We start from the raw sequence: 26,085 nt of genomic DNA on the forward strand, positions 1-26,085 counted from the left end.
GCAGAGTAAGGGGAAAACACACACAACCGAGAAAGCCTTGAGCATAGCGCTCCTTTGCAGGAACTGCAGAGAAAACCAAAGCGTTTCTGGACTTCTCTGAAGACAGCTGGGACTCCTCAGCCGGCAGGGAAAACACCACCTTCTATTAAAAAATAACTTGGTAAGTAAAAATCACAGGGACACACTTTGCCGAGATTTCGTACACTACTGGCAACCAAAGTGTGTGGTCTGAGATCAGGCCTGGCATCAGCACCTCGGCAGGTATCATCAGCACCAGTTCCTGCCCTGCCCCCCCCCAAATCAGTGATTCCCAAAGTGGGTGCTAGCGCTTCCCTGTGGGGGGCAGTGGGATTACCCAGGGGTGTATGTGCTAAGAGGCATGGGGATCTGGAGGCAAATAACTACTGGTATCACTGGATCACGGCCATCAGTTTTGTTGAATTAATTGAACTGAATAGGTTTGACTGGATTTTGAATAAATGTGCAGTTGATAGTGCTTTGAATCTTATTGTGGCTTCTCTAGGGAGCGAGTTCCAAAGCTGGAGCAGCCACCGAGAAGGCCCTTGTCGCACAGCACACATCATACAGGCTAGCAGGGTGAGCAACAAACCAAACAGTCCTGGGTTCAAATCACGACTCTGCCATGAGCTCTGTATCACATCATAAGCTTTCATGGACCACAGTGCTTGTAAGCATACCTTGGGTGTGCTTTAAGTGGATCTGCTTTCAGTAAACATGAATATTGGATTGTGTTGGAAGGCCATCGGCCATCCAGAAGATTTCAATTGCCTGCTTTTCAACCAATTAATCTGTTAATGGATTGGTTAAGTTTGAAAATGCTATGCATTTATGATAGCGGAGTTTCCCTCTATAGAAGCTTGTGGGTGGGTTTAATGAAGAAAATAGCATGAGTGGGGAGCAGGGGAGGTGTTAACCCTTTCCCCATATTGTTCCTGAGCTGATTTTGTACAAATAGGTGACTTGTACGCATTTGCTCTTGAAGAAAGCAGGAAACTTCCAGTTAGTGAGCATGAAGTCCATGGGCTGACTTGCAGCCCACAACCTCATGGGTACAACTTTTCTGTATAATTTTCATAGAAACATCTTTATCTAATTGCCATTCTGCCCTTCCACACAAAGGAGCCCAGGGTTGCTCCTTCATCAGGGCAACCTGTATTTTGAAGAAAGGGCCGGTGCTGTGATGCTTTTATTGTTAACTGCCTGCATTTAATTGATTTTTTTAAAAAGTACTATTTTAATTCTATTAGTGTTTAATTCCATTTTAGTGATGGTCTTTTCTATACTTTTAGCTCGTTATATTTTATCTGTGTAAGCCGCCTTGAATCCCAGACTGGGGGAAAAGTGGGATATAAATAAATCTAATACAACAACAATAACATTTTGGTTGCAAAATAAAAAAATTCCTTCAGTAGCACCTTAAAGACCAACTAAGTTTATATTTTGGTATGAGCTTTCGTGTGCATGCACACTTCTTCAGATACCAAGTGTGCATGCACACGAAAGCTCATACCAAAATATAAACTTAGTTGGTCTTTAAGGTGCTACTGAAGGAATTTTTTTATTTTGCTTCGACTCAGACCAACACGGCTACCTACCTGTAACTAGAATTTTGGTTGCAGCTACTCTGTACTGATTGTTCCTCCTGCTCCCCACCTGCTAGACCGTGTGTAGGCAAACTAAGGTCCAGGGGCTGGATCCGGCCCAATTGCCTTCTAAATCCAGCCTGTGGACGGTCTGGGAATCAGTGTGTTTTTACATGAGTAGAATGTGTCCTTTTATTTAAAATGCACCTCTGGGCTATTTGTGGGGCCTGCCTGGTGTTTTTACATGAGTAGAATGTGTGCTTTTAGTTAAAATGCACCTCTGGGGCATAGGAATTCGTTCATTTTTTCCCCTTCAAAATATAGTCTGGCCCCCCACAAGGTCTGAGGGACAGTGGACCGGCCCCCTGCTGAAAAAGTTTGCTGACCCCTGCGCTAGACCCTCCAGCTACAAGGCTGGCTACCTATCATTATTAATCTTTACCCTCCCAGTCCCAGACTGTATCTCTGCCAAATGGTGGGCGCCACTACATGCATCAAACACAGCAGGCTTTTGCCACAATAAATCTGCTAAGGTGTCACAACATTTATTTTTATGGGGTGGGGGTGGGGTGGGGCTGCAATCAAATGACAGCCTCAGGGCCGCTGCATCAGAGATCAGCATGGTTAGGCATGGTTTTTACTTGATCGTCAAACATCATTGTTTTTGAATGTTTGAAATAGTTGTTTTCAGCTGACAGTTTTAAATTGTTTTATTCTTTCTGTAAACCACTTTGAGCTCCCCCGCCCCCTTACAACCAAGCGGTATACAGATTTTGTCAGGGAAATTTTGTCAGGGAAAACCCGCATCTATGGCAACGCGATGGGAAAAACAGCTCCAAAAGCGTAAAATCACTACTTTTCAGGGGAGGATCCCCCCAACAAAAGCTAAACAATTTGGTCCCCCCCCCCCAAAAAAAGAGCGGCGGAAAAGAGGACGGTGCGCCTGACTGCGGGCAGCGGAATTTAGTGCCGCTCCCTTAGGCCCTCCCCGCTGTTCTCTACGGCGCTTCCTCCGCCCCCTCTCACCTACCCCCGCCCCTCCGCGGAGCTGGAAGGGGGCGGGGCTTCATCCAGCTCTCCAACCCTCTATTGTCTTCCCTCCTCCTGGCCCCTCTGGCACTCCGGGCGGCTCTCGGGCGGCGGCGGAGTTTATCGCCGCTCCCTGGGCCGCCCCCTCCGCTTTCGGCCGCGGCGGCTACGATGCCTCAAGATGGCGGAGGCGGCCGAGCTGAAGGTAGGAAGAGGAAGCGGGGCGGGGGGGGGAGGGAAGGAGAGAGCCCCCCAGGAAAGTGTGGGGGGAGGAGGAGGAGAATTATAACAAAAAAAAGAGCGCTTTTTTTGCATAAAGCAATTGGGTAGAAAAATGGGGAGGGTTATAGGAGAGGAGGAGAAACCTGGGGTGCATTTTTGGGGGGATATAAGGAAGGAACCCCCCCCCCAAATAAGATGAGGGAGCCTCTGCTGCATAAAGCAAATGGGTAAAGATGACGGGGACTGTAGTTGGTAAAATGGGGATAGTTGGGGCGCGTTTTTTGTGGGGGGGGGAAGGGAAACCCCCTCCCCAGCTATTTGGGTGTGTGAAGAATATGAGAGAGCCTTGAATATACAAAACAAATGGGGGTGTAGAAAACGGGGGGCTGCAATTGGCAAGAGGGATGGGGAAAGTACCTGGGATAATTGGGGGTAGAAAGAGGGACACCCTCCCCCCCCCCAGGTGTGTGTGTGTGTGGGAGGGATATGAGAGAGTTTTATTGCATGAAACAAATGGGGGTGGTAGAAAAGGAGGGGAGGACTGGAAGGGGGTGTACCTGAGGGTACAGTTTTTGGCAGGTTGGGGGGGAGGGAGAAGAGAGGTGGGTGTGGAAAGCAGCTGTGCAGTAAAGTCCAGGGTAAAAGGGGGAGGGAATAATGGGGTGGGGCAATGGGGTATAGGTTAGGTTAGAGGGGTGAAAAGAGGGTGGGGTGTGAGTAGCTGTGGGGGTGCAGGGGAAGAGGAGGGTTGATGTTGGGAGAGTAAGAATATATGCAGAGTGAGAATCCTTGGTAGGGTGGGGGAGTAAGAACATGGGGTCAAAGAGGGTTCTTGGGAGGGGGCAAGAAATGACTCCTACAGTGGGGGGTTGGACTTCAAAGTGATGGGGTGAAGGGGTGAGAAGAGAATTTGCCAGGGAGGGGTATTAGTGTGAGAAAGAGGGGCTGCAAAACAGAAGATGGGGTACAGTGGCAATGTGGAGGGAGGGGTATGTTGGTGAGAGAGAAGCTATAAGGAGATGGGGGTGTTTGGGGTACAGAGAGAGCAGAAGGAAATCAGACGTGGGCCCAGGATGAATTGGGGAGGTGAGGAGTTGTGAAAACCTGTGTCGTAAAAAGGATATTAGGGAGGGGGGAGACAAATAATATTGGGGTGGGGGCAGAACACCTGGGGTGATGTGAAGCTGATAGAAGACCCAAAGGGACATTGGGTATGTGTAGTTTTGTGCAATGAAAACCAGAGGTGGAAGGGTGGGCTGTGATGTGGGGCAGGGGGAGGGCTGTACGGATTGAGTGTGATCTGGGGTTTCAGAAGGGATAAGATAATTGAGGAAGGACCATGGCTCAGTGGTCTGCTTGGCATGCAGAAGTCCCAGGTCCGATCCATGCTGCTGGCATCTCCAGGTAGGGATGGGAGAGACCACATTTGTCTGAAACCTTGGAAAGCCACTGCTGCCAGTAGTGTAGAGAATATTGAGGTAAATGAACCAATGGCTTGATTCAGTATAATCTCAAATACAGCCACAACACGTGGTTAATAAGTATGGTAAAAGCAGCTTCCTATTTCCCTTGTGGTGCAGTTTGTTTCGTGATATGATCCCATAGCTAGAGAATGAGGTGTGGGGTCGCTCTCCTGTATATATGGTTTTTTTCTTTCTTTCTCATCTTTAGGAGTCAAAGTGCCCACTGCCATCATTGCCCACTGCCAGACCCCGGAATATGCAGTTGCCCCTGGTAACTAACGAATTCTGAAACCAATTTGGGGTCCTCTTTGGTGTGTTAAAATCCCCTGCATGGGTTCCTATCTGGCTTTTCCTGGGGATAAATCTTGAGGTTCTACCCACCTTGGCTGGGAGTAGTCAGGGTGACATCTTTAAACATTCATAGAATTGTTAACACTTTCCAGCTTTTGTCTTTCCTTACCTTCCATCTTATTTTTAATGAAACAACTTTATTGTTTCTCAGATCTTTACTAACCCCCAATATTGAGCTTGCTGGGAAATCTAGGTCTTGAAATTGCAGGAGAGGATTGTAAATCCTTCATTTTTAAACTTATCTACCCAAGCATATTAATAATCATCGCTTGCTTATCTCTCATCCTTTTTACATATCTCATTGGCTTAAGGGGCTGCGTTGTCAAGGAATTACCATATTTTAACTGCTTGGGGAGGTGGGGGAAGATGACAGCTGTAGAATGCTGACAGACTGGACAGCTTCTGTCAAGAAAATGACAAGCTGGTTTGACTGGTGAATACCTCGCGTGGGGCTTTTGGCCAGGTGTGGCCACACATTGTTTAGTGGTAAGGGAGGTCTCTGGAAGTATTTATTACAAATACGTGTTAGTGGCTTTTCGGATAGGCTGTGCACATGTACAGACTTAAAAGCTTGTTCTCTCTCTCTCTCTCTCTCTCTCTCTCTCTCTCACACACACACACACACACACACACACAGCCCTTGAATAATGCCCTCTGCTTCTTTGCCCAAAAAAAGTCTAATTTGCATTAACAGAGAAGGTGGTTAAAACAGTTTATCCAATGTACCACTTTGCAAGGGAGGGGGAGTTCACACAACAGAATGTTCCTGTATGCAAAATCAAATCTCTGTACTACAGCAGCAAAATGGCTAGGTTACAACTCTTCTCCTCGCTGTGTTAGTTTTCTAAGTGAACAGAATCTGAGTTTTGTTCTGTTTTGAAATTATGTGGATCAGTCTTGTGATTCCCATACCTACAGCCCAGATTAGTACTGTACAATCTTCCCCTTGCTGTTTGTGTGAACCAGACCGCATCCATCACACCTGTTGCAGAAAAGAATGATGTTGAGAACATTAATATTATAGTTGTGACCTGCTCTGAAATGGTTGTATCATTGGGTAAGAAATGTTTTAAATAAAACAATGCCTTTGAACTGAAGGGAGACATGAAGAGCCAGAACTAGATATTTTAGGAATTGGGTCTAATGTATGAATGCTGCTGAGAGACTGCAAGGAGCCATAGCCTTGGAAAGGGCTAAAGAATCTTTAGTGTGTAACGAGAGAGAATCATTACCTTGCAACACACTCCCTCAGACAGGCAATCCAGACCACACTCTGGGGCATTGGACTGGTTAAGGAAGATTCAATTAATGGTCAAGAATTTGAAAGCATTAGCTTGATTAGAACAAGAAAAGGGGGGGAAAGGTAACTTCAGCTACCTGCAAGTTTGATACTCATGGCTAAGAAAAAAAATTAGTTAAAGAAAGAGTTACCGGGTACAATGTTAGGTGAGATTTTTTTTCAAATGTTAAATGGGTTCACGGGATAGTTCGTTTTCTTTCCATTTTATCTTGGAACAGCAAGGTCAGCCTGCAGTTGCAGTTTGCTTCAAAAGAAGAAATGAAGCTCAGGGACAGCAACTCTGACAAAAAGAACAAAAGTTACTTTTTAAAAGGCCAAGTTGGCAGCAACAGGCCACCTTTTCATCTTCAGGGCTGTGGAAGGTTTGACTGTGGTTAAATAGCAGGTGATCAAATCCCACGAGCAGTGACTGAAAGGATACCTTTATACCAAATAGCTTCAGGTGGCTCAAGCAAGCTATTCAAGGCGCATTGTGCAGGATACCTGCCCCTCATGGCCGGAATCTCTTTGGGGTTAGGGTTGAACTGGAGAGCCCTGAAAGAAGCACCTCTGTACATGTAAGGTGTCACTTGCTGAACTTTTGAGAGCTAGAGCACACCTTTCCTGAATTTAAATTGGAACACTTTCCTTTTAACACCTGAAGAGGTGGGCAGAGGAGTTCCTGGTATACTGGTCCCATAGCCAGCAGGGGCCCAAGATTCTGAATTTTCTGTTTTTTGTTTTGGTTTTTTGGTATTTGAATAAAGTAAGTCTATAGCTCTCCTTGAAAGTAAGTTATGAAGCAAAATGTGCAGTTGTTCTTCTTCTAAGCCATTTTTGTGAGCCGAGCCAAACTGGCTGCTCCCAACTTTTAAGTTTTAGCCATTGAGTGAAGTACGATCAGTGACTGCCAAGTGAGTTATTTGGAGACCAGACAGGATCCCAAGGCTTCTTCTTGTCTGGCTCCTGTTGCATTTTCTAGTTTTTGGGATCTCTGTAGTTTTCAAGTTTCCCCACCACAGGTGGGATGCATATTTCATGTTGTGGGTTTATCTGAGATCAGGTACTCCTCAGAAGAAGTTGTTTTTCTGCAAATCCTGCTGCGCAATAAGGGTGGGTGGATGTTAGAGAATTTTCCCCCACGCTCATGGCAAATGCAAAATGTGAAAACACTGCAAAGAGAAGCTAAAGACCAGGCTCTCATTAAGGACTCGCTGTATAGTTAAGTTACTGCACAATGTTAATATCCCTGGGTTACCTTTATGTTGTGAGCCGCCCTGAGATCTACGGATGAAGGGCAGTACAGTCGTACCTCGGGTTACGAACACCTCGGTTTGCGAACAGTTCGGGTTACGAACTGCGCAAACCCGGAAGTGTTTTCGCCGCGCGCGGTCTGCACATGCGCAAAATGGCGCTGCGCATCGCATTCTGGTTACGAACTATTCGGGTTACGAACTGCGATCCGGAACGGATCGCGTTCGTAACCCGAGGTATTACTGTATATAAATTTTAATTAATAATAATAATAGTAACTCTAATTTGTGCATATAAGGTTTAGGCGGCAATATTATGCACACATGCTTCCTTGAGATTAAGTCCTGTTGAACTCTGCAGTGCATACTTTTGAGTAAACGTAGGCAGAAGTAGGAAATCCTGTAACTGCAAAAATGTAAGAGGTGTGGGGAGTGTCAGGCATATACAGTGGGTCAGGTCAAAGGAGATAGCACAACCACACAAACTCCCTTCTTCTCCCCTTCCCCCTCCCACTTTTTGCCGCTTTGTGCTTTTTCAAACAGGAAGAGCAGGATCTGGCAAGCAGTGGGGAGCCGCCTGTGGGCCTTGCATTGCCACCCCCAACTCCTCCATTTAAAGGATGGAATTTTCCAGGCCCTTTTTCTGCCAATCCCCCCTTCTTCTACAAATAAGGCCTCAGCTAAGACATTTCACTTGGAGGAGAGTAATGCTTAAGCACATGGGTTGGTTGGGTGTGTGTGTGTGCAGAGTTGCATTTTCAAAGGCTGATTTAGCCCACCCATGGAGCTGGAGCATTTGCCCAGCTGGCTGCCTTGATGGCTTTCTTAACCTTTTTTCTCTCGCCTCTTTGAAGTCTGAAGGCTCCCTCCCGGCAAACTGAATCCCCCTCTTGTCTCTCTCTCTCTCCCCCCCCCCCATCAACCCTTTCCCCCTGTTCTGCTTTGTTTTGTTTGTTCCATATTTATTTGACTGAGACCAAGAAAGATTTGGTTTCCCCACCTTGGAGGTCTGTCTGTCTGTCTGTCTGTGGCGGGTGGGTGGTGGGTGGGCTGCAGTGTCCAGGAAGGGGCTCCTTTGGAAAGAGAAATGAAGGGTTTGTTTTCAGTGGTTGTATACTTAGGACCAGCTCTGATAATTTTGCATATTTGGCAGCTAAAAATAAAATAAAAGATTCCCCAGACTCTGAGGCAAGCAAAGGGAGATTTGGCAATTAGAATGTATAGCAGAGACTAGGCAATTTCTCACTGTATGTATAACTATACATATATAGGACTCCCAAGAACTTGAAATGCTTTGTCAGGTACAGGGGGAACAAAGGGGGAATTTAGATCTTGGGTGGGCACTAAAATCTTCTGCAGCCCCCCCCCTTTCCTGCCATTATCCAGCTCCTGCCTTCACCTTTGCCCACATGCTTTCAATCTAATCTTCAGAGGCTAGGAACTTGCTTTTCCTCTTTTATTAATGAAAAATATTGTCATGATACAAAATTATTTGCCCCAGGTAGCAATGTTCCATCTTTGCACAGAGCAGTTGTGGATCTGCAGGGCTTAACTCAGGTGCTGCACAGATATTTTAACTTAAAACATGGGAAACATCTTTTTTACAGAAGATGGGTCGGTCTGGCTCAGTAGGGCCCTCCCAAAGACCGGGGAGACTGACCCTCCAGTTGTTGTTGGGTTAGTACACCCATCATTCTGTCCATTGGCCATCCTGGTTGAGGCTGATGGAAGTTGATCTCCAGGGTTTTCAAAAAGGAGTCTTTCCTAACCCCATCTGGAAATGCTGGGAATTGAACATGGGATCTCCTGTGTGCAAAGTTTATCATAAGAAGAGCATTCTGGGTCAAGCTAATGGCCTGTCTACTGCAGCATCCTGTTCTCAGAGTGGCCAACCAGGTGCCCATTATAGAAAGCCTGAAAGCAGGACTTGAGCCCCGCTTTGTGATTCCCAGCAACTGGCAGCCAGAGGGACACCCTACCATTTTGCTGTGGCCCATCCTCTGGGCTGCAGAAGCAAAAACAAAATGCCCACGAGAGCTTAGTGAGAGATCCCTGTAGTTCTTGAGAGTAAGAGCGCCTTCTTGATGTTGCATGCTGGAAACCAGAGAGGCTCTTGGCTTCAAGACAACCTTCTCTGTGTCTGTTGCACTGGCAAGAGCTCCCACTGAAAATCTGAGAAGCAGATTGAAAGCCACGTGTTGTCCCCATATCTCCATGAACCTATATAGACAGTTTTGTTCTTTGCGTTCATAACATTTCTCCATTCATTTTCTGCTGAACAAGAAACCAACAAAAAAAGCAGCAAACAAGACCTTAAAAGCAGACTGAACCAGATAAATAGCATAAAAACAGGAATGAGCAGCCCTCTGCCCCATTTACAAACCAAACAACCCTGAGAATCCCAAATTTAGAAGGCTGTTGAGGATTAAAGGGAAAGGATTTTATCTTGGGAAACCCCTGGGTTGATGCTCTGTAAGTATCAGGATGTCCTATAATTTGTGGTGCCATCTCTGAGTAGCTCCTCCCATGTTACAAACTTTTAGTGTTTTAAATAATTATGACATTCATCCTCAGAATAGCCTTGTGAGTTAGGTGGTTGTTCTCATCCTCCTGGGACTGCACACTCAATAGAGGTGAGACTCCCAACTCATCTTCTCTTAGGCCCCAAAGCAGTTCTTTATCTGCTGGACCAGAGTTACCCTGCCTTGTATTCTGAATAGGCTATTCTTGAGTTTTGAGCAGGGAGGTTTGAGGTGAGGAAATGTGGCTGGTAAATGTGAAATTTGGTGAGGTGGTGGGAGGTGAGTACCCTTGGAAGAAAGACTCTCCACCTCCTCTCCCTCCAAACCCCACATGTGTCACTGGTCAGTTTTCTCTCTTTGATATTGCTGGTCATTGATGACTAGAAACCAATTTAAAGGCTGTCTAAATTCAGGTGATCTTTCGAACCAGCTATTGGGGACATGCTGCAAGCTTCCATTCCCCTTACCCCTTGCTTGCACACCTGTTAGCGCCCTTCCACTTCCTGCTTTCCACCCAGCTGTAGTGCTGGCTGGGGCTGATGGGAGTTGTAGTCCAAAACATCTGAAGAACAGCATGTTGGAGAAGGCTGACATAGAGCCAATAATGAGCACTCAACCAGGTGTTGAGTTGCCTTGCCGTGGTATTGCTCCAGCCCACATTTTACCATCTTGAAATGAGAGGAAAGGTGTTTGCTTCTGTAGAGAGGAAGTAAAGTCCCTTTCCTCATAAGGGGAGTCACTCCATCTCCTTGATAATTTTGGTAGACCTTTTCTGCATGCAAAGCTGGTACTTTCTACAGAGTTAATGGGCTACCTGAGCCTTTGAGCTGGATTTGAAAGGAATTCCCAAAGCAGGTGCTCTGCCACCGAGCTCAGGAGACCACCTTGGCATGATCCAGATCTTGGGAGACATTAATGGCTAACCTGCCCCCCACTCTTAGGTTTCCAAGTACAGTATGACCTAATGCCTCTTGAATGTAGATTATGTCCTGCTCCCCCTCAATTCTTTGGGGTGGTTTAGCCCAGGGGTAGGCAACCTAAGGCCCGTGGGCCGGATGCGGCCCAATAGCCTTCTCAATCCGGTCCGCGGACGGTCCGGGAATCAACGTGTTTTTACATGAGAAGAATGTGTCCTTTTATTTAAAACTAGCTGGCCCTGCCATGCATTGCTGTGGCTCAGTTGGTTAAATGGAGCCTCAGAGTCCCCCTTCAGACTCACACAAGCACATCCCTGTGTCTCCCCACACCCTGTCCCAACCCATGACCTATCCCGGTCCCTCCCCCATCCCCCACCCAGGCAAGCCCCCCCACCTCCACTCGGCCTTGTCTGCAAAGCCAAGCCGAGATACTGTGGTGAGGGAAGCTTTCCTAGGTGCAGTACCAGTGTAGCCGTCGCTAGGGGGTGCTGTGTTGCAATCTCTCCTGTACTCCCAGCATGCAATTTTGTATGATTTGTGCGTTCTAGAACATGGGGTTTGGGGGGGTCTCCGTGGCCCAGGTGTGACATCTGCCTATGCAACCTGTATAGAAACCTCCGCACAGTGGAATGGAACGTTGTGTCCAAATTTGAACAGAATCGGTCAAGCGGTTTCTGAGAAAGGTGCTGTGTCACCTACATGCACCTTTTATATTTTTATATATATAGATGCATCTCTGGGTTATTTGTGGGGCCTGCCTGGTGTTTTTACACGAGTAGAATGTGTGCTTTTATTTAAAATGCAACTTGGCTTATTTGTGGGTCATAGGAATTCATTATTATTCTTTCAAAATATAGTCCAGCCCACCACATGGTCTGAGGGATGGTGGACCGGCCCACAGCTGAAAAATATTGCTGACCCCTGGTTTAGCCCATGGGTAGGCACACAGGCTCGGGGGCCGGATCTGGCCTAATCGCCTTCTAAATCCAGTCTGCAGACAGTCTGGGAATCAGCGTGTTTTTACATGGGTAGAATGTGTCCTTTTATTTAAAATGCATCTCTGGGTTATTTGTGGGGCATAGGAATTCGTTCATGCTTTCTCATTAACCCTAAACTTGTTTTGCTAGTTTGAGAATTTGAAGAGTGTGTGTGTGTATTTAATGTATATCTTAGCGCTCACAGTTGTATTGTGTATTTATTTATTTATTTCACACAATTTATACACTGTTTGGCTTTTTTATTTTTAAGATAAAGCTATGCAATTTTTAAAAGTACTGTATACATTTCTTAGTTTTATTGAAATAGCAACTACAAATGTATCTAGGAGCTAGTGAGAAGAGCTTTTTGCCATTTGGGAAAATGAGAGGCGGGGGGATGTTTCGGGCTCCTGCAGGTGACTTCATGAACTAAGGGCCCAGGTCCAGAAGGTTGAAACGCCTTACCTTTGAAGCTGCACACATTTATGAAGCACCTGAAGATGATCTGCGTTTGGCAACACCTGAAAGCGTTTTTCCAGCACCAGATCCTAGAATTCTTGCTTGCTTGGCCATCCAATCAAGTTCTGTACATCAGCACTGCTGTTGCTGATATTACTGCTTTTGAATCTTGTATCTGACTGGGAGGTGTGCAGGGCTATGAATTAGCTGTGTAACTAGTATTTTTAAAACTCTGCTTTATAAAGTACTTTACTTGCAGGTCTGAAAGAGAAGGATTGGACAAATTCTTTATTATTAATTCCATTAACAATTTCATGGACGAGAGGGCTATCGATGGGTGCTAGGCATGATGGCTATGCTCTGCCTCCATGGTTGGAGGCAGACATGCTTCTGAATACAAGTTGCTGCAAGCCACAGGAGGGGGGCGTGCTCTTTTGTTTTTGAATCCTGCTTGCAGTTTTCCCATTGGGGCATCTGGTTTGCCACTGCGAGGACAGGATGCCGGACTAGATAGGTCACCCTTGGCCTGATCCAGCAGGCCCTCCTTATGTTCTTAAATGCTTTTCTTCCACCATTTTCTCCATTAAAAAAAACCAATTCCCCTCCCATTTCTTTCTTGATTATATGGGGTGAGGTGAACCTGAATTTTTCTTCCTCCTCCCCAGGCTTATGGTTCTCTAGCCCAAACACTGTGCCCTAAGCAGCACCCCCCTCTCCCCTCCTTTTGTCTAGGAGTACCCCACCCACCCACCCGTCTTCCACCCTCACAACTGGAAATCCTGCAGAGTCAGTTTGGTTCTTGTGTAGATGGAATCAGGGGCTGGGGATAGGTGCTTCATTCTGAGTTGGGTACCAGATGTGTACAATATCAGATGTTTTAATGCCAGAGACTGCTAGCACTAAAATCTGGGGTTCAGGGAGCGCCATCTCAAAATCTACATGCTTCTCTAAATATTCTGTCCCTCTCTCTACCCCCTTCCAGCACATGGTTATGAGCTTTAGAGTGTCGGAGCTGCAGGTGCTTCTGGGTTTCGCAGGCAGGAACAAGAGCGGGAGGAAGCATGAGCTGCTCACCAAGGCCCTGCAGCTGCTGAAGTCTGGCTGCAGCCCGGCCGTCCAGATGAAAATCAAGGAGCTGTACCGGCGACGGTTCCCCCGGAAGATCCTCACCCCCTCGGACTTATCCATGCTGCACCTCCAGGCGGGACAGCTGCCCTCCACGACGACGCTGACCCAGGGCACCATGTGCCACTTGCCCTATGACAACGGGTCAGTGACCTCTGGGGTGCCAGTTGGCATGTTGCCCCCGGTGCCTATGTTGGGACCCAAGCATGAGGCGGACGTCCCACACCTGTCTCCCCCCATCCACCCGGTTCACCCGGACGTGAAAATGCGGCGATTGCCCTTCTACGATGTATACGACGAGCTCATCAAGCCCACCACGTTGGGTAAGTCCTCCAAGCTGTTTCTTCCTTTTTGCCCTTTCCTCCCTACTGAACTCTAGAACTTGAAATAGCTAGGGAAGAAGAGTGCTGTGGAACCCAGAAGCTTGCAAACACTGTCTGCCAAAAACATTGGCGCCAGCCAGGGGAAATAAGATGCCACAAGATGAAGCCATTATGTCTGAATTGACACATCATGATTTGCAATTGGCCAGCAAGCCTTGGCTTGAAGTGTGTTTGCAAACCTGGGTTTGTGGCTAGCTGTGGTTTGGCCTGATGACAAATGGAAGGGAAGGGTCAAGGCTCAGCAATAGAGCGGCTGCTTTGCCTGCAGAAGGTCTCAGGTTCAATCCCTGCTGGTGTCTTCAGATAGCATGTCCCCAGTGTAGAAACCCTGGAGAGCCACTGCTGCTGCCAGTCAGTGTAAGCAGTACTGAGCTAGATGGACCAGTGGCCTGGCTCAGAATAAGGCAGCTCCCTATGTTCCTAAATCTTAGTAATGCTCTTGCTTGACCCTGTGAGTTCTTTTATGCCATAGACATTGAAGTGAACTTACAAAGTTGAATGGTGAAGGGATAGAAAATAAAAAATAGACTGGCTAATTTGAGTTACATATTGAAAAGAGAAAAATGACAAACAAAACATCCTCCCCTTCCCCCCCCCCCCCATCCTGAAAGCATAGTTCAGATCTAAATAATATTTGGAAGGTTTGTATAAACAGAGAGAGTCCAAAAGTCGATGTCAGTCTAAGGAAGGCTTTAATACAACCATATGTTACAGGATGGAGCGGGTACAGTTTGTGCAGCAGAGTTTGTGTTCTGGTTAAATTATTTAATCAGTCCAATAATCAATAGAAGAAGAGGAAGAAAATGGAAAGAGGCGAGCAGCTCTACACCCGGGATTGCCTTTTGTCTGTTGTGGGTAGGGTGCTAAATGATGGTTAGGGCAAGCCATGGTTCATTGTGCTGTAGAAAATGAGTCACTGAAACCAGGGGACAGATTAAGAAGCTTCTCAATGAGACAATTTTTGTTGAGTCCCAAGATTCCAAAAAATAAACACTCTTCTGAGAATTTAACAAAGCATTAGTGCTGTGTATGTGTCCAAGGAGATGGAAAGAGATGGTATAGGGAGAGCATTGCCAAATCCTTGCAAGTTTTGGTTTGATTGTCAAGGCCAAAAGTAATTATATGTGTCTTATGGCACTTGAAAAATTGACAGATTATAATAATAATAATACAGAGTGGCATGTGTTTTGCGGTATACGTAACCAGAGTGAGACTGTGTAAGGGTAAAGGGTCCTTGTTCTCATTCCTGAGGCCATGAAGTACTGCAGGAATGTTTAACTGATAGTTCTTGCCTTGGCTTCACCTGCAGGGCCCGGGAATGTCTTTATCCTGGGGCTAGCATTTTTCAGATTTTTCCGCTGAGGGGGAGAGCTGCCTGCGTCTCACCCTGTAATGGTAGGAGAGAGAGTCAGTACGAAGACACAGAGATTCCAGTCTCACATACACCAGGCACTATGCATTCTGTGCTGAAAGAAAATGAAATTCCATTATCTGTGTCAATTGTGCAAGTTGCACGATGCCTTCTGCCTTCCCTGACTATTTTGTGTGATGGTTGTTGTTGTTTTTTTGCTGTGCGCACGAACCTGAATTGTGCAGGCCAGACTTCCCCAACGTAGGGCCCTCCATTTGGGACGGGTCATAGTTTCTGGGGCTGATGGGAGTTGTAGTCCAAAATATCTATATATTGGGGTGCATAGGAAGGTGCCTTCAGCCAGATCAGGCGGCCAGTCAGCGGCTTTGGATTTGGGTGGGTCTTCACTGTCACCTGCTGCACATTGATCCGTTTTTTAACTTCTGATGCCATGGATTGGGTCCTTCCGCATGCAGACCACATGGTACCACACTGAATCATTCCTTCCCTCCCAACTGGTAGTGCACCAGTTTCCTCTCTACCTCCATGCAATACTGTTGCTGCAGTGTATTAGCTGTGCTTGTGTTTTGAACTGTTTTTAATTACCTTATGTGTAAACCTAGTTGAGATGGCAGTTTAAAAGGCAATTAATAAATTAAGTGTAACAATAGCATTAATAATCCCTGACCATTGCCATGCTGACTGCTAGGGCTGAGCGATGGGAGTTGGAGTCCAAGGATATCCAGAGAGCTGCATTTTCCCCACATTAAGGAGCTAGACATTAAGGAGCCAGGGATAAGCATGTGGAGCCCATTTCCATTCCACCTATGATGGAGAAGGCAAATAGGTGATCCAGGGAACCTGCTGAGCTCTCCCCCCCCCATCCCCTTCCCTCTAATTCTTTTCAGGATTCCTTTGTGCATAGCAGAACGCTTGGTTTGGCCTTCCCTGTGGGCTTCCAATGCGGCCTTGTCTGATCACTGCTTAGCCTTTGGCCTTTTTCTCTTTGCAGCGTCTGTGAACAGCCAGAGGTTTGAGGAGGCTCACTTCACCTTTGCCCTGACTCCTCAGCAGGTGCAGCAGATCCTTGCCTCTCGGTAAGGGCTATTTTATTTTCTGTTTAGGATTAGTAGCTCTTTCAGCGCGCGCGCGCGCACACACACACACACACACAAATGCAATGGCTGAGTGCAGACATCGTATGAAACCACAGTCAAGGATGCTTAACTGGTGTGATGTCTGAGGTTAACAACCACAGTTTGTGATTGCCGGAGAAACTGGAATTGGAAGCTGGTTTGAAGTGTGCCTGCAAACCGTGGTTTGCACTAAGCATCAGGAAATTTTGGTTATGCATTAGCACTAAGTATCGTTATTTTGTGCAGCGTCTGAATTGCCAAACCAAAGTGACAACCGGTTCTTTGCCTCAAGACAGGAGTGCTCAGCCAGACAGAAAATGAAATTAAATAAGCAGCTGGTAAACCCTGGTTTGGCTTGTTTGTTCTAAACTATGATTGATACAAACTGTGGTGCGGTGTCTGAACCGAGCCAGCAACATAAGAGCAATACTACAACCAGGATGTTTATTTCAAGTATTGCATCCTCCTTTTCACCAGAAAAGCCTACAAAGTGGTTGACAAAGGGGAAAAAACCAAAAGTAAATACAGTATATAAAACATGAAGAAAAAACCATAATGCAGGACTTTGTTAACTTTACAATTCCATTCACTCAAAACCCACACAAATTCCACATTGACTAACACGTCCACACCTCAAATCAATTTTCACCTGTATGCATTCAAACTAATGGGATAGTATGCAGGATGAGTTGTGCTTGAACCAGTGAATCTTGCTTAGAGAGCAGGCTTTTCCTGTTGCTTTCACACATACACACACAGAGAGATGTTTGTAGGTAAAAAAAGTAATGAAGCTATGTTTATTGTGGGAAATACACAATTTAGGGAGTAACTGTTTAGTTCTAGCCTAAGTAGATAGTCTGCAGTAGAACAACGCAATCAGTCTGGCTCCTTTGTTCTCTCAAAAGATAGTTAAAGATGACCTCTCATCCCCACCCCACCCCACCCCCAATATCAATATTTTATCTGATTTCAAGATTCAAAATTACATTTTAACACTCAATAATTATAACCCTATTCTGCAATACCAATGACTTCCCGCTCACCCACCCTTGGTGTTTATAACTGTAATTACATAGAATTTCATTTTAAAGTTCCCTCATCTCAGGTTTTATCCTCTTTAAGTGGCTTCGTAATATAATCTACTTCCGCCTCCCAAACTTCAACCCCGCCATGGGTATCGCCAACAGAGGCAGCTGCGCATAAACAAACATGCAACCAAAATGGGCGTTCCAGAAAGTTTTTATTCTTCCCTGCTGCAGACTTCATATATAAAGAGTTGCTTTAAAAATAAACTAGAAGTTCGGCCACTAGGCTTGGCACGCTGGTCAAATGCTACTAATTGACCACCTATAATTTGACGGTGGTCAGTTTGAACGAAGCCTTAGGTACCACCTTTGTTAGCGTGGGCAGGAACGAGGGCTGCTTGCTGCGGAGACTGGCAGCAGTCAGGGGCAAATGCAGCAGCATAGCCAAACATCTCCCACTGGCTCCCTGCTGTAACTCCCAGACAGTGGCACAGTTCTAGGCCTGGGCTGTGGATCAGCAAATGACACCATCTTGCTTGCTATAGAAATTAAAGGTTTGGAAGATTCGGGGGCAGGTAAAAGAAAGTCACGCAGCACATAGTTAAACTATGGAACTCCCTCCCACTGGAGGCAGGGATGGCCACCAACCTAGAGCCTCAGACAAATTCCTGTAAAGAGATGGCTGTGGATGACTACTAGCCTTGATGGCTAGGCTCTGCCCGGGGGGCAGCGGTGTTTTGGAATACCAGTTGCTGCAAACCACAGGAGAGGAGAGAGTGCTCTTGTGCTCGGATCCTGTTTGCAGGTTTCCCACAGGCACCTGGTTGGCCACTGTGAGAACAGGATGCTGGGCTAGAGGGGCCATTGGCTCAATCCATCAGGCTCTTATTGTGCTCTTAAACCAGAGAACCCCTTCCAGGCGGCTGCTGCGTAAAGTGCAGGCTCTCTGCTCCCTGTTGTATTTTAATTTTAATTTTCTAACTAGGCTGATTCTGATGTTCCAAGACAAGCCAAAGAGAAGGTTCTTCCCTGTCCCCATGCAGGTCAACAATTCTCCCATTTACCTAACACCAAGAAAGCTAGCACTAATACTCCCAGGAACCTCACCAAAATGCTGGAGAGGATGCACTTCCGCAGGTACATACCTTCACATGTGGTGGGAATGCCCCCAAATCCAATCTTTCTGGGCAACAACCATACGAGAAATATGTAAAATAACCGGACAAGTAATAGAAATTACCCCAGAAGTGGCCCTATTAAGCATCTTTCAAGATAACAATGCCCATTTAGACCACAAAGACCTCATAACCCACCTACTTTCAGCAACCAGGAATGTCATAATCAAGCATTGGAGAGACCTGTCAGGTGTAGGCATGGACCAATGGAACCAAGTAGTATGGGAAACAGCCTTACTAGAAAAACTAACCAACAAGCTGAAACTGGCATGGGGTCAAATGGAAGAAGATGCCTTCACCCTAGTATGGTTCCCCTTTATCACACACGCAGCCCAGCAAGATGATGACAAAAATTTACCACCAGCATACAAATCAGTATGGCTAACCTGACCCCAAAATACCCACCCACCCCACTCACACATGAAAACAGAGACCATCATAGCCAATTACAAATGAACAGCTACACACCCTTGGCCAACCCAAATCTCTCTCGCCATCAAAAGAACACAAGCGAATAAAGGAGTACCAACACAAACAAAGCTGACATCAAGCCCTACATATATTAAGCAAAACAGAAACATCGTCACCTACTCTCACCCCCCATCCACCCTCCCATCCCCTATCTACCTCGTTTTCCCTCTTAACAAATGAAACTGATTTGCAAAAATGATACATGTTAAGATATGAGTGACACTGCATACACCTTTGTAATTCAGGAAATCTTTAATAAAAAATATTTACCCAAAAAACCCAACACAATTCTCCTATTTCCCTCACAGCAACAATCTGTGGTAGGCTGTTCCCCCCTCTGCTGTTAGAAAGCCCACAAGCAGTCTGTGATGTCACAGAAGCTCAGCCAGTGCGGGGTGGAGGGCTGGTTTTTGTTGTGTATGTGTTCTTTAAAAACAAAACAAAAATCTAACCTGAAAAGTAGGTTTCAGCCTGTTAGGCATTGTATTATAATGACAGCATTTCCAAGTAGCTTGACTGTTCTGGGAAATTTAAGACTTTCTCCTCCTCCCCTCCTTTTTCCAGCGATATCTTACCTGCTGCCAAATGTGACTACACTGTCCAGGTACAACTGAGGTAAGCAGAGCCTGATGTTTTCCTGGGCTTTTACAAATCGGAAAAATACACCTCTACAAATCTCACACTGTTTAGGGATTGGCTCCTGGGGTGCTTTCCCCTTTGTATAAAGCAGTCCTGGCTCAACCTTAGCCAAGGCTGGTTGGCCAAGCTATGACTCGGCCCAATGTATTCCATGCTCTGGAGACTTCTAGGTTGTATTATTGCAAAGTGCTGTAGGTGGGCCTGCCCTTGAACCTGTCCCCCTCCCCATTTGTGTTGTTACAGATGAGCAAAATCCCTGAGGCCTGCCCTATAAGAGCTCAGAGCAACTTGGGACGCCCTGCCTGAATAGTGGTTTAGCTGTGATTCCTGCATTACAGGGGGGTTGGACTAGATGACCCTCGGGGCCCAACTCTATAATTCTGTAATTCTGTGCTCTCATTTATCCATCTCTCTTAATAAGGAATTTGACTCGGGGGAAACTCTCCCTCCTCTCAAGTTACCATTTTGTCCTTGGGGTTGTCTTCCCCTCACCCTTCCGGTCTCTTTGCCTCTCTGCAGGTTTTGTTTGTGCGAAACCAGTTGCCCGCAAGAGGACTATTTCCCGCCCAATTTGTTTGTCAAGATCAATGGGAAGCTCTGCCCTCTTCCGGTGAGTAAGCCCCTCCTCCCACCCGCTCCTCGGTTCCGTCCGAAGGGTCCACGACTCAGTAGCAACAGTGCACCCTTTGCATGCAGAACATCCTAATCTCCCAAGTTGTACTTTTCAAATAAATGTTTTAATGTTATAGTACAATCAAACAACCCTGCAACAGCACAGGGCACACAATATACTGTACACCAGGCAACAATCTCCATCACCATTCAACTTTCCAATGAATTAATAGCAGTCTTTTTTTGCAGAAGTAAAAGGTGTGGAGAAACCCCATATAGGTTTATAGTTTATATAGTGTCTCAAAGAAGCACTTTCCTCATTGCACCTCCCTTATTTTTGTGATTGTTTTAAACGGTTTTAAATATTGCACATGTGACTCAGCAGTCCTTTCTCATTAGTATTCATTGCTGATGGGAAGGTTCCAGGCTGTCTGAGCCCTCCTTATATAGCTGCATGCAGGTGTGAGAGTCAGTCAGTCTTTGTTTTGTTTTCAAGCTATGCAGTTGGCTGGTGCCAACTGTGGCTCATCCCTGTGACTCCCCCCACCCTGTCCTGACCCATGACCTATCCCAATCCCGTCCTCCCCCCACCCCCCACCCAGGTGAACCCGCACCTCCACTCACCCCAATCTGCAAACCTGAGCTGAGCTGCTTTGGAGAGGGAAGCTTTTCTAGCTGTAGTACCAGTGGTGTCACCGCTAGAGGGCGATGTTTTGCAACCTCTCCTGTTCCTGTTTTTCTGGTTTTTCCATAATTTTTCCAAAAAAGCATGTTTTTACCTGTGATAGGTGTGACATCTGTACAATCTAAGTTTATACAAACACTCCCTTATTGGATTGCAACGTTGTGTCAGAATTTCACCTCATTCGGTCAAGCGGTTTCGGAGCAAGCTGAGCACACACAGCCTGACATTTTACATTTTTAGTTACATTATTATTATTGGTGATGGTGTTCTGGAATGCGCACTAATGCCTGCCTGTGTTCATGTTCCTTCCAGGAGATGCCTTCAGTTAGAGTGGGGGGAGGCAGTTAGTGAGCTTTTCCTCTGCTCCTAGGGGACCTGGGGGCACGGCAGCCCTTCCTAGCAAATGACACCATAATGAAATGGAAATGTAAGCTGCCTCCTACCCACCATTGTATATTCTTGGCTTCATGGGATTCTTGACCAAATTTAACTGTGGCCCCTTGATAACACGCCCTCCAGCCTTATTCTTGCCCAGCCTTGGCAAAAGGTCAAGGGGCCTGACTTTAGGTGTCCTCTTTTGCCTCTGCAGGGATATCTTCCCCCCACCAAAAACGGGGCGGAGCCCAAGCGGCCCAGTCGACCCATCAACATCACCCCTTTGGTGCGGCTTTCGGCCACCGTCCCCAATACGATCGTCGTGAACTGGTCTTCTGAGTTTGGCAGGGTAAGGAGAAGCGTTGTGCCTTATGTTACTCTTTTTCTTCATGTGTGAACAGAATTATTCCACTTTCCTGCCCATCCTTGCAACTGTGTGTATGAGAGCGCCAGTCCCATTTAGGTGATCAGCAATAAATAAACTGAACATCCCATGAGCAGCCTTTCCAGTTTGGCAGCTAAACTTTTATGAACATTCCGTGACATCACCATAGCTCAACCAATGGTTGAAGAAGGGCAGGGAGACCTGCAGCCAATGGACGAGAGCCGGGGTTTAGCCTGTTACTTAGATCAGTGAATACATTAATTCCTCTTTACAACAGTGAATAATAATTGGTTTCCTTCTGCCTAGAATTACTCCCTATCGGTTTATTTGGTGAAACAGTTGACATCAGTGACACTGCTACAGAAACTGAGAGCCAAGGGCATCCGAAACCCAGACCACTCACGAGCCCTGAGTAAGTTCTCTGTCCTTTGAAATCTTGTCTGCATCTGTCAAGGATGCTTTAGTCGTGATTCCTGCATTGCAGGGAGTTGGAGTATGCGACCCTCAGGGTCCCTTCCAACTCTTGATTCTGCGTCAGAGATGTGTGTGCTTTTTTCTTGCAATTACCTCCAGGTGGTAGGTTAATAATAATAATAATAATAATAATAATAATAATAATAATAATATAATAATAATAATAATTTATTATTTATACCCTGCCCATCTGGCTGGGTTTACCCAGCCACTCTGGGCGGCTTCCAACAGAAGAATAAAATAATCGATTAAAGATTAAAAGCCTCCCGAAACAGGGCTGCCTTCAGATGTCTTCTAAAAATCTGGTAGCTGTTTTTCTCTTTGACATCTGATGGGAGGGCGTTCCACGGGGCGGGCGCCACTACCGAGAAGGCCCTTTGCCTGGTTCCCTGCAACTTGGCTTCTTGCAATGAGCACTAGTGAAAAGCTCTCTTAGTCACACAAGGCAAAGCTCCTTTTTACTATCATCTTGGCTCACTGCAGCCCTTGTGCTGTGTATTGGGGACTGGTGAAAGTCATGTGCTCCATCTCTCATGAGCAGAAGTGCTGCCTGCTAATGCAAAGAGAAGCACCCATTGAATACTACTCCCAGAACTGGATGGTTCAATGGGTCAATAGGTTTGACTGTTAACCAGAAGGTTGGTGGTTTAAGCCCACCCAGGGATGGCTATGGGCAAGATTCCTGCATTGCAGGGGCTTGGACGAGATGATCTGTTTGCCCTCCTGCCTGCAGCAAATTGTTCATCCAGGCTAAATGTGGAGCAGAGCTTTACTCCGGATCATTTTTTTTTTAAAGTCCCGGTGTAAAAAGAGATTGCAGAGTGGAGTCCCGCCCTCGCGCACCAGGTGTTTAGGGGGGAATTGGAAGCTGCCTTGTACGGAGTTTGACCCTTGGCCCATCTAGCTCAGGTCTATCCTGACAATCATCACCTTTCCCAAGTTCCAGGCAGGGGTCTTCCCCAGCTGCCCCTGGAGATGAACCATTTCCCTTCTGCATGCCAGCCGATGCTTCACCCCGGAGCCATGGCTGTTCCCACACAGTGTGCATCGCTGTGTGTTCCTGATACTGAGCGAGCTCTTTGCTTTCTCTCCCCACACCTCGCAGTCAAAGAAAAACTGACAGCCGACCCCGACAGCGAAATAGCGACAACGAGCTTACGAGTTTCTCTCATGTGTCCGGTACGTTGGGTTTCTCCTTTTATCTCTTTATTTCACATGAAGCCGTATATATGTAAATACGTAAATACATGAAGAACCACCAAAACACTATAAATCTGCCTTGAGAATTAAACCAAATCTGTCCAAAAACAGATGAGGAGCTCATTCCAGCCCAAGCTCATAAATATGTATTTGGAACCTGCAACTGATGATTTGCTCGTTAAGCACGAAAATCGCCTTTCTCCCTTTGTTGTTTCCACGTTGATTTTGTATAATGCTGCAAGCCAGCCTTCAGCAAGCTGGTGCCCTCCACATGTCTTGGATTACAGCAGCCATTGCTGAGTTGGGAGCTGTAATCCATAAAATTTGGAGGGCATGGGGTTAGTAAAGGCAGCTGTAAGCTTAACCAAAGATAATTAATCTCAGATGCATTTTGGGGGGGAAACCCTCCCCCCCTTAACTTTCCATATACAGTGGGACCTCGACTTACAAACTACTCGACATCCGACGTTTTCGACTTACGAGTGGAAAAAGTGGCCGCGCGCTTACGATATTTTTTACATCCGAACAGAAAACCCGTTCGCAGCTAGATGCGGTTTCCTCAACTTATGAATTTTTAGATGCGGTTTCCTCGACTTACGAATTTTTCAGTTTCCAATGCATTCCTATGGGAAACCGCTTTTCCTATGGGAAACTCGACTTACGAAGTTTTCGACCTACGAGTGTGCATTCGGAACGGATTAAATTCGTAAGTCGAGGTCCCACTGTACACTCATGAGGTCTGAAATGGCAGCGACTGACCAGGAAGAGACAGGCCTTGGGGTCGTGGTAGGTAGCTTGATGAAGATATTGACCCAGCAGCCGTGGAAAAGGCAAATACCATGCTAGGGATCATTGGGAAAGGAGCTGAAGATAAAACTGCTGATATAATGCTGTCATGCTAATCTGTACTGCAACTGTGCTCGGAATATTGTGTACAAAAAGGATATTGTAGAGTTGGAAAACGTTCAGGAAAGGGCCAGCAAAATAATCAAGGGGGGTGACGCAAATCCCCTTATGGAGAAAGGCTGCAGCTTTTGGGGTTTTTTTTTAGCTTGGAGAAAAGGCGAGTATGGAGGAGGTGGATAAAGAAAAGGTTTTCTCCCTTTCTCCTAACACTAGAGCTCAGGGACATGCAGAGAAGCTGAATGTTGGACGATTCCGGGCAAATAAAGTCTTTCACGCAGTGCCTAGATAAACTGTGGAACTCCCTCCCTCAGGAGGCAGTCACGGCTACCACCCTAGATAGCTTTAAAAGAAATTGGACTAATTCACGGAGGAGGAGGAGAGCGCTATCGATGGCTCCTAGCCATGATGGCTCCGCTTTGCCTCCACAGTTGCAGGCAGCAATGCTTCTGAATACCACTTGTTGGAAACCACAGCAGGGGAAAGTTGCTCTTGTGCTCGGGTCCCGCCAGCTGGCTTCCCTTTGAGATCTGGTTGTCCATTGAGATCAGGATGCTAAGACGGGCCGTTGGCGTGATCCACGAGGGCCCTTCTTAGGTCCTTGTCCTGGTCATAGATTCTACCCTGAGCATAGAGACCCGGAAGGGCTTTCCCTTTCCCCTTGCAACTCTCTCTCTCTCAAGCCGACTTCAGAGCGTTGAGAGAAGAGGGTGGAAAATAAGGCTGGGAACTGCAGGGAGAATCGACCCAATTCCCTCCTCTTCTGTCAGTGAGTGGCTCCACTAGATCAGCAGCCCTTCCCTGAGCACAAGGAAAATCCCACTCCAGCACTTTTGCTCATTGTATTCAGTGTGAGGCCCCAGTTGGGGACTCCCAAGCGCTGCAGCAGAGCCCGCTTCCAGGGCGCTGCAGAAAACAAAGCTTGCATGTTGTTGAATGCATCTTCCACTCTGTGCTTCTCTGAACAGGAGCATTTGATGTCAAGGCCCAGCCTTTGCATGATGCCCTGAATAAGATGCCCTCTTCATCTGTGATTACATTTGGGTTGATATAGTTCTGCTAAAGTTCTCTTCTTTTTTTTAAAAAAAATTATGCTTATACAAGAATATGTAGACACACACACACACACAAAATAGTTTGACAGAAAAAGTAATACAGAGCTGTGGAATAAAATAATAAGAGCAAACCAGTGTACAGTATTGCTTCGGTGAGTATCAGCTGGTATTTGAATACCCCCGTCATAACAAAGAATGAGAAATCGGAGGGACATTCAAAGAAGGGAAACCATTCTGCATCGACGTCGTCAGATTCAGCCTCTCCCGTCTGTGTCTGGTCAGGCATTCCAACAAAGCAACGTTCCAGACTCAAAACTGTAAAACTTCAGGACGCTTCCAATAACGGGCAATTGCTAATCTGGCAGCCGCTAGAAGATTTAGTTATACTAAAGATAGGGATTAAAGCTTGCAGCCCCCATGAAAGCTTAATGGTATGGTATGCGAGCATAGGGAGTTTCTACTTGAGGCTTCTATCAGTGAAATTTCACCAATACCAGTGTTATCTGCAAAGGGATCCCAGTCTGCGATCTGGACCTGGGTGGGCAGAAGGTGGATTGAGATCTTCTGGTAGATCTCTGGATGATTTGAAGTAAACCAGCAAGGATTTCTTAACTCTCAAGAGTGGTGGGATATAAATGCAGTAAATAGATTATGATAAATAAACTCCCTCTTCCTTTCAGCTGGGCAAGATGAGGCTCATCGTCCCCTGCCGAGCTTTCACCTGCACCCACCTGCAGTGCTTCGACGCAGCCCTTTACCTTCAGATGAATGAGAAGAAGCCCACCTGGACCTGCCCTGTCTGTGACAAGAAGGCCCCCTACGAGGCCTTGATCATTGACGGGTAATGCTGGGGGAGGCTCAGAGGTCAGGTTCCCTCTCCCCGCATGACCGCTGCCCACAGCTTTTGCCATCAGACTTACTAAATTCTGGAGGGATGGTGGTGTCGTCTATCACCAGGGCTGCATAGATGTACTGTTTCATTACCTAGAAATTAATGGTTCCACAACCTTTGTAA

At 46.4% G+C, this 26,085-nt stretch overlaps 1 protein-coding gene across 5 annotated transcripts in view; it reads left to right on the top strand.

The window, feature by feature from the left end:
• Positions 1-26,085, top strand: part of PIAS3 (protein inhibitor of activated STAT 3) — a 37,499-nt gene continuing 11,414 nt past the window's right edge. For 2 of the 5 annotated variants that reach the window (XM_088659663.1, XM_035098155.3), the window contains exons 1-9: positions 2,695-2,838; positions 13,059-13,524; positions 15,948-16,032; positions 19,307-19,357; positions 19,901-19,991; positions 21,268-21,402; positions 21,745-21,850; positions 23,018-23,091; positions 25,751-25,911. In XM_088659663.1, the coding sequence (XP_088515789.1) occupies positions 2,815-2,838; positions 13,059-13,524; positions 15,948-16,032; positions 19,307-19,357; positions 19,901-19,991; positions 21,268-21,402; positions 21,745-21,850; positions 23,018-23,091; positions 25,751-25,911 (1,193 nt within the window). In that variant the 5' untranslated portion in view covers positions 2,695-2,814. Of the gene's footprint in view, positions 161-2,694; positions 2,839-4,526; positions 4,590-13,058; positions 13,525-15,947; positions 16,033-19,306; positions 19,358-19,900; positions 19,992-21,267; positions 21,403-21,744; positions 21,851-23,017; positions 23,092-25,750; positions 25,912-26,085 lie in introns of those variants that run through there. The other 3 variants (XM_035098154.3, XM_035098156.3, XM_035098157.3) reach the window with 3 other exon arrangements.

Source organism: Zootoca vivipara, chromosome 16 (genome assembly GCF_965207765.1).
Source record: "Zootoca vivipara chromosome 16, rZooViv2.hap1.1, whole genome shotgun sequence".
NCBI lineage: Eukaryota > Metazoa > Chordata > Lepidosauria > Squamata > Lacertidae > Zootoca > Zootoca vivipara.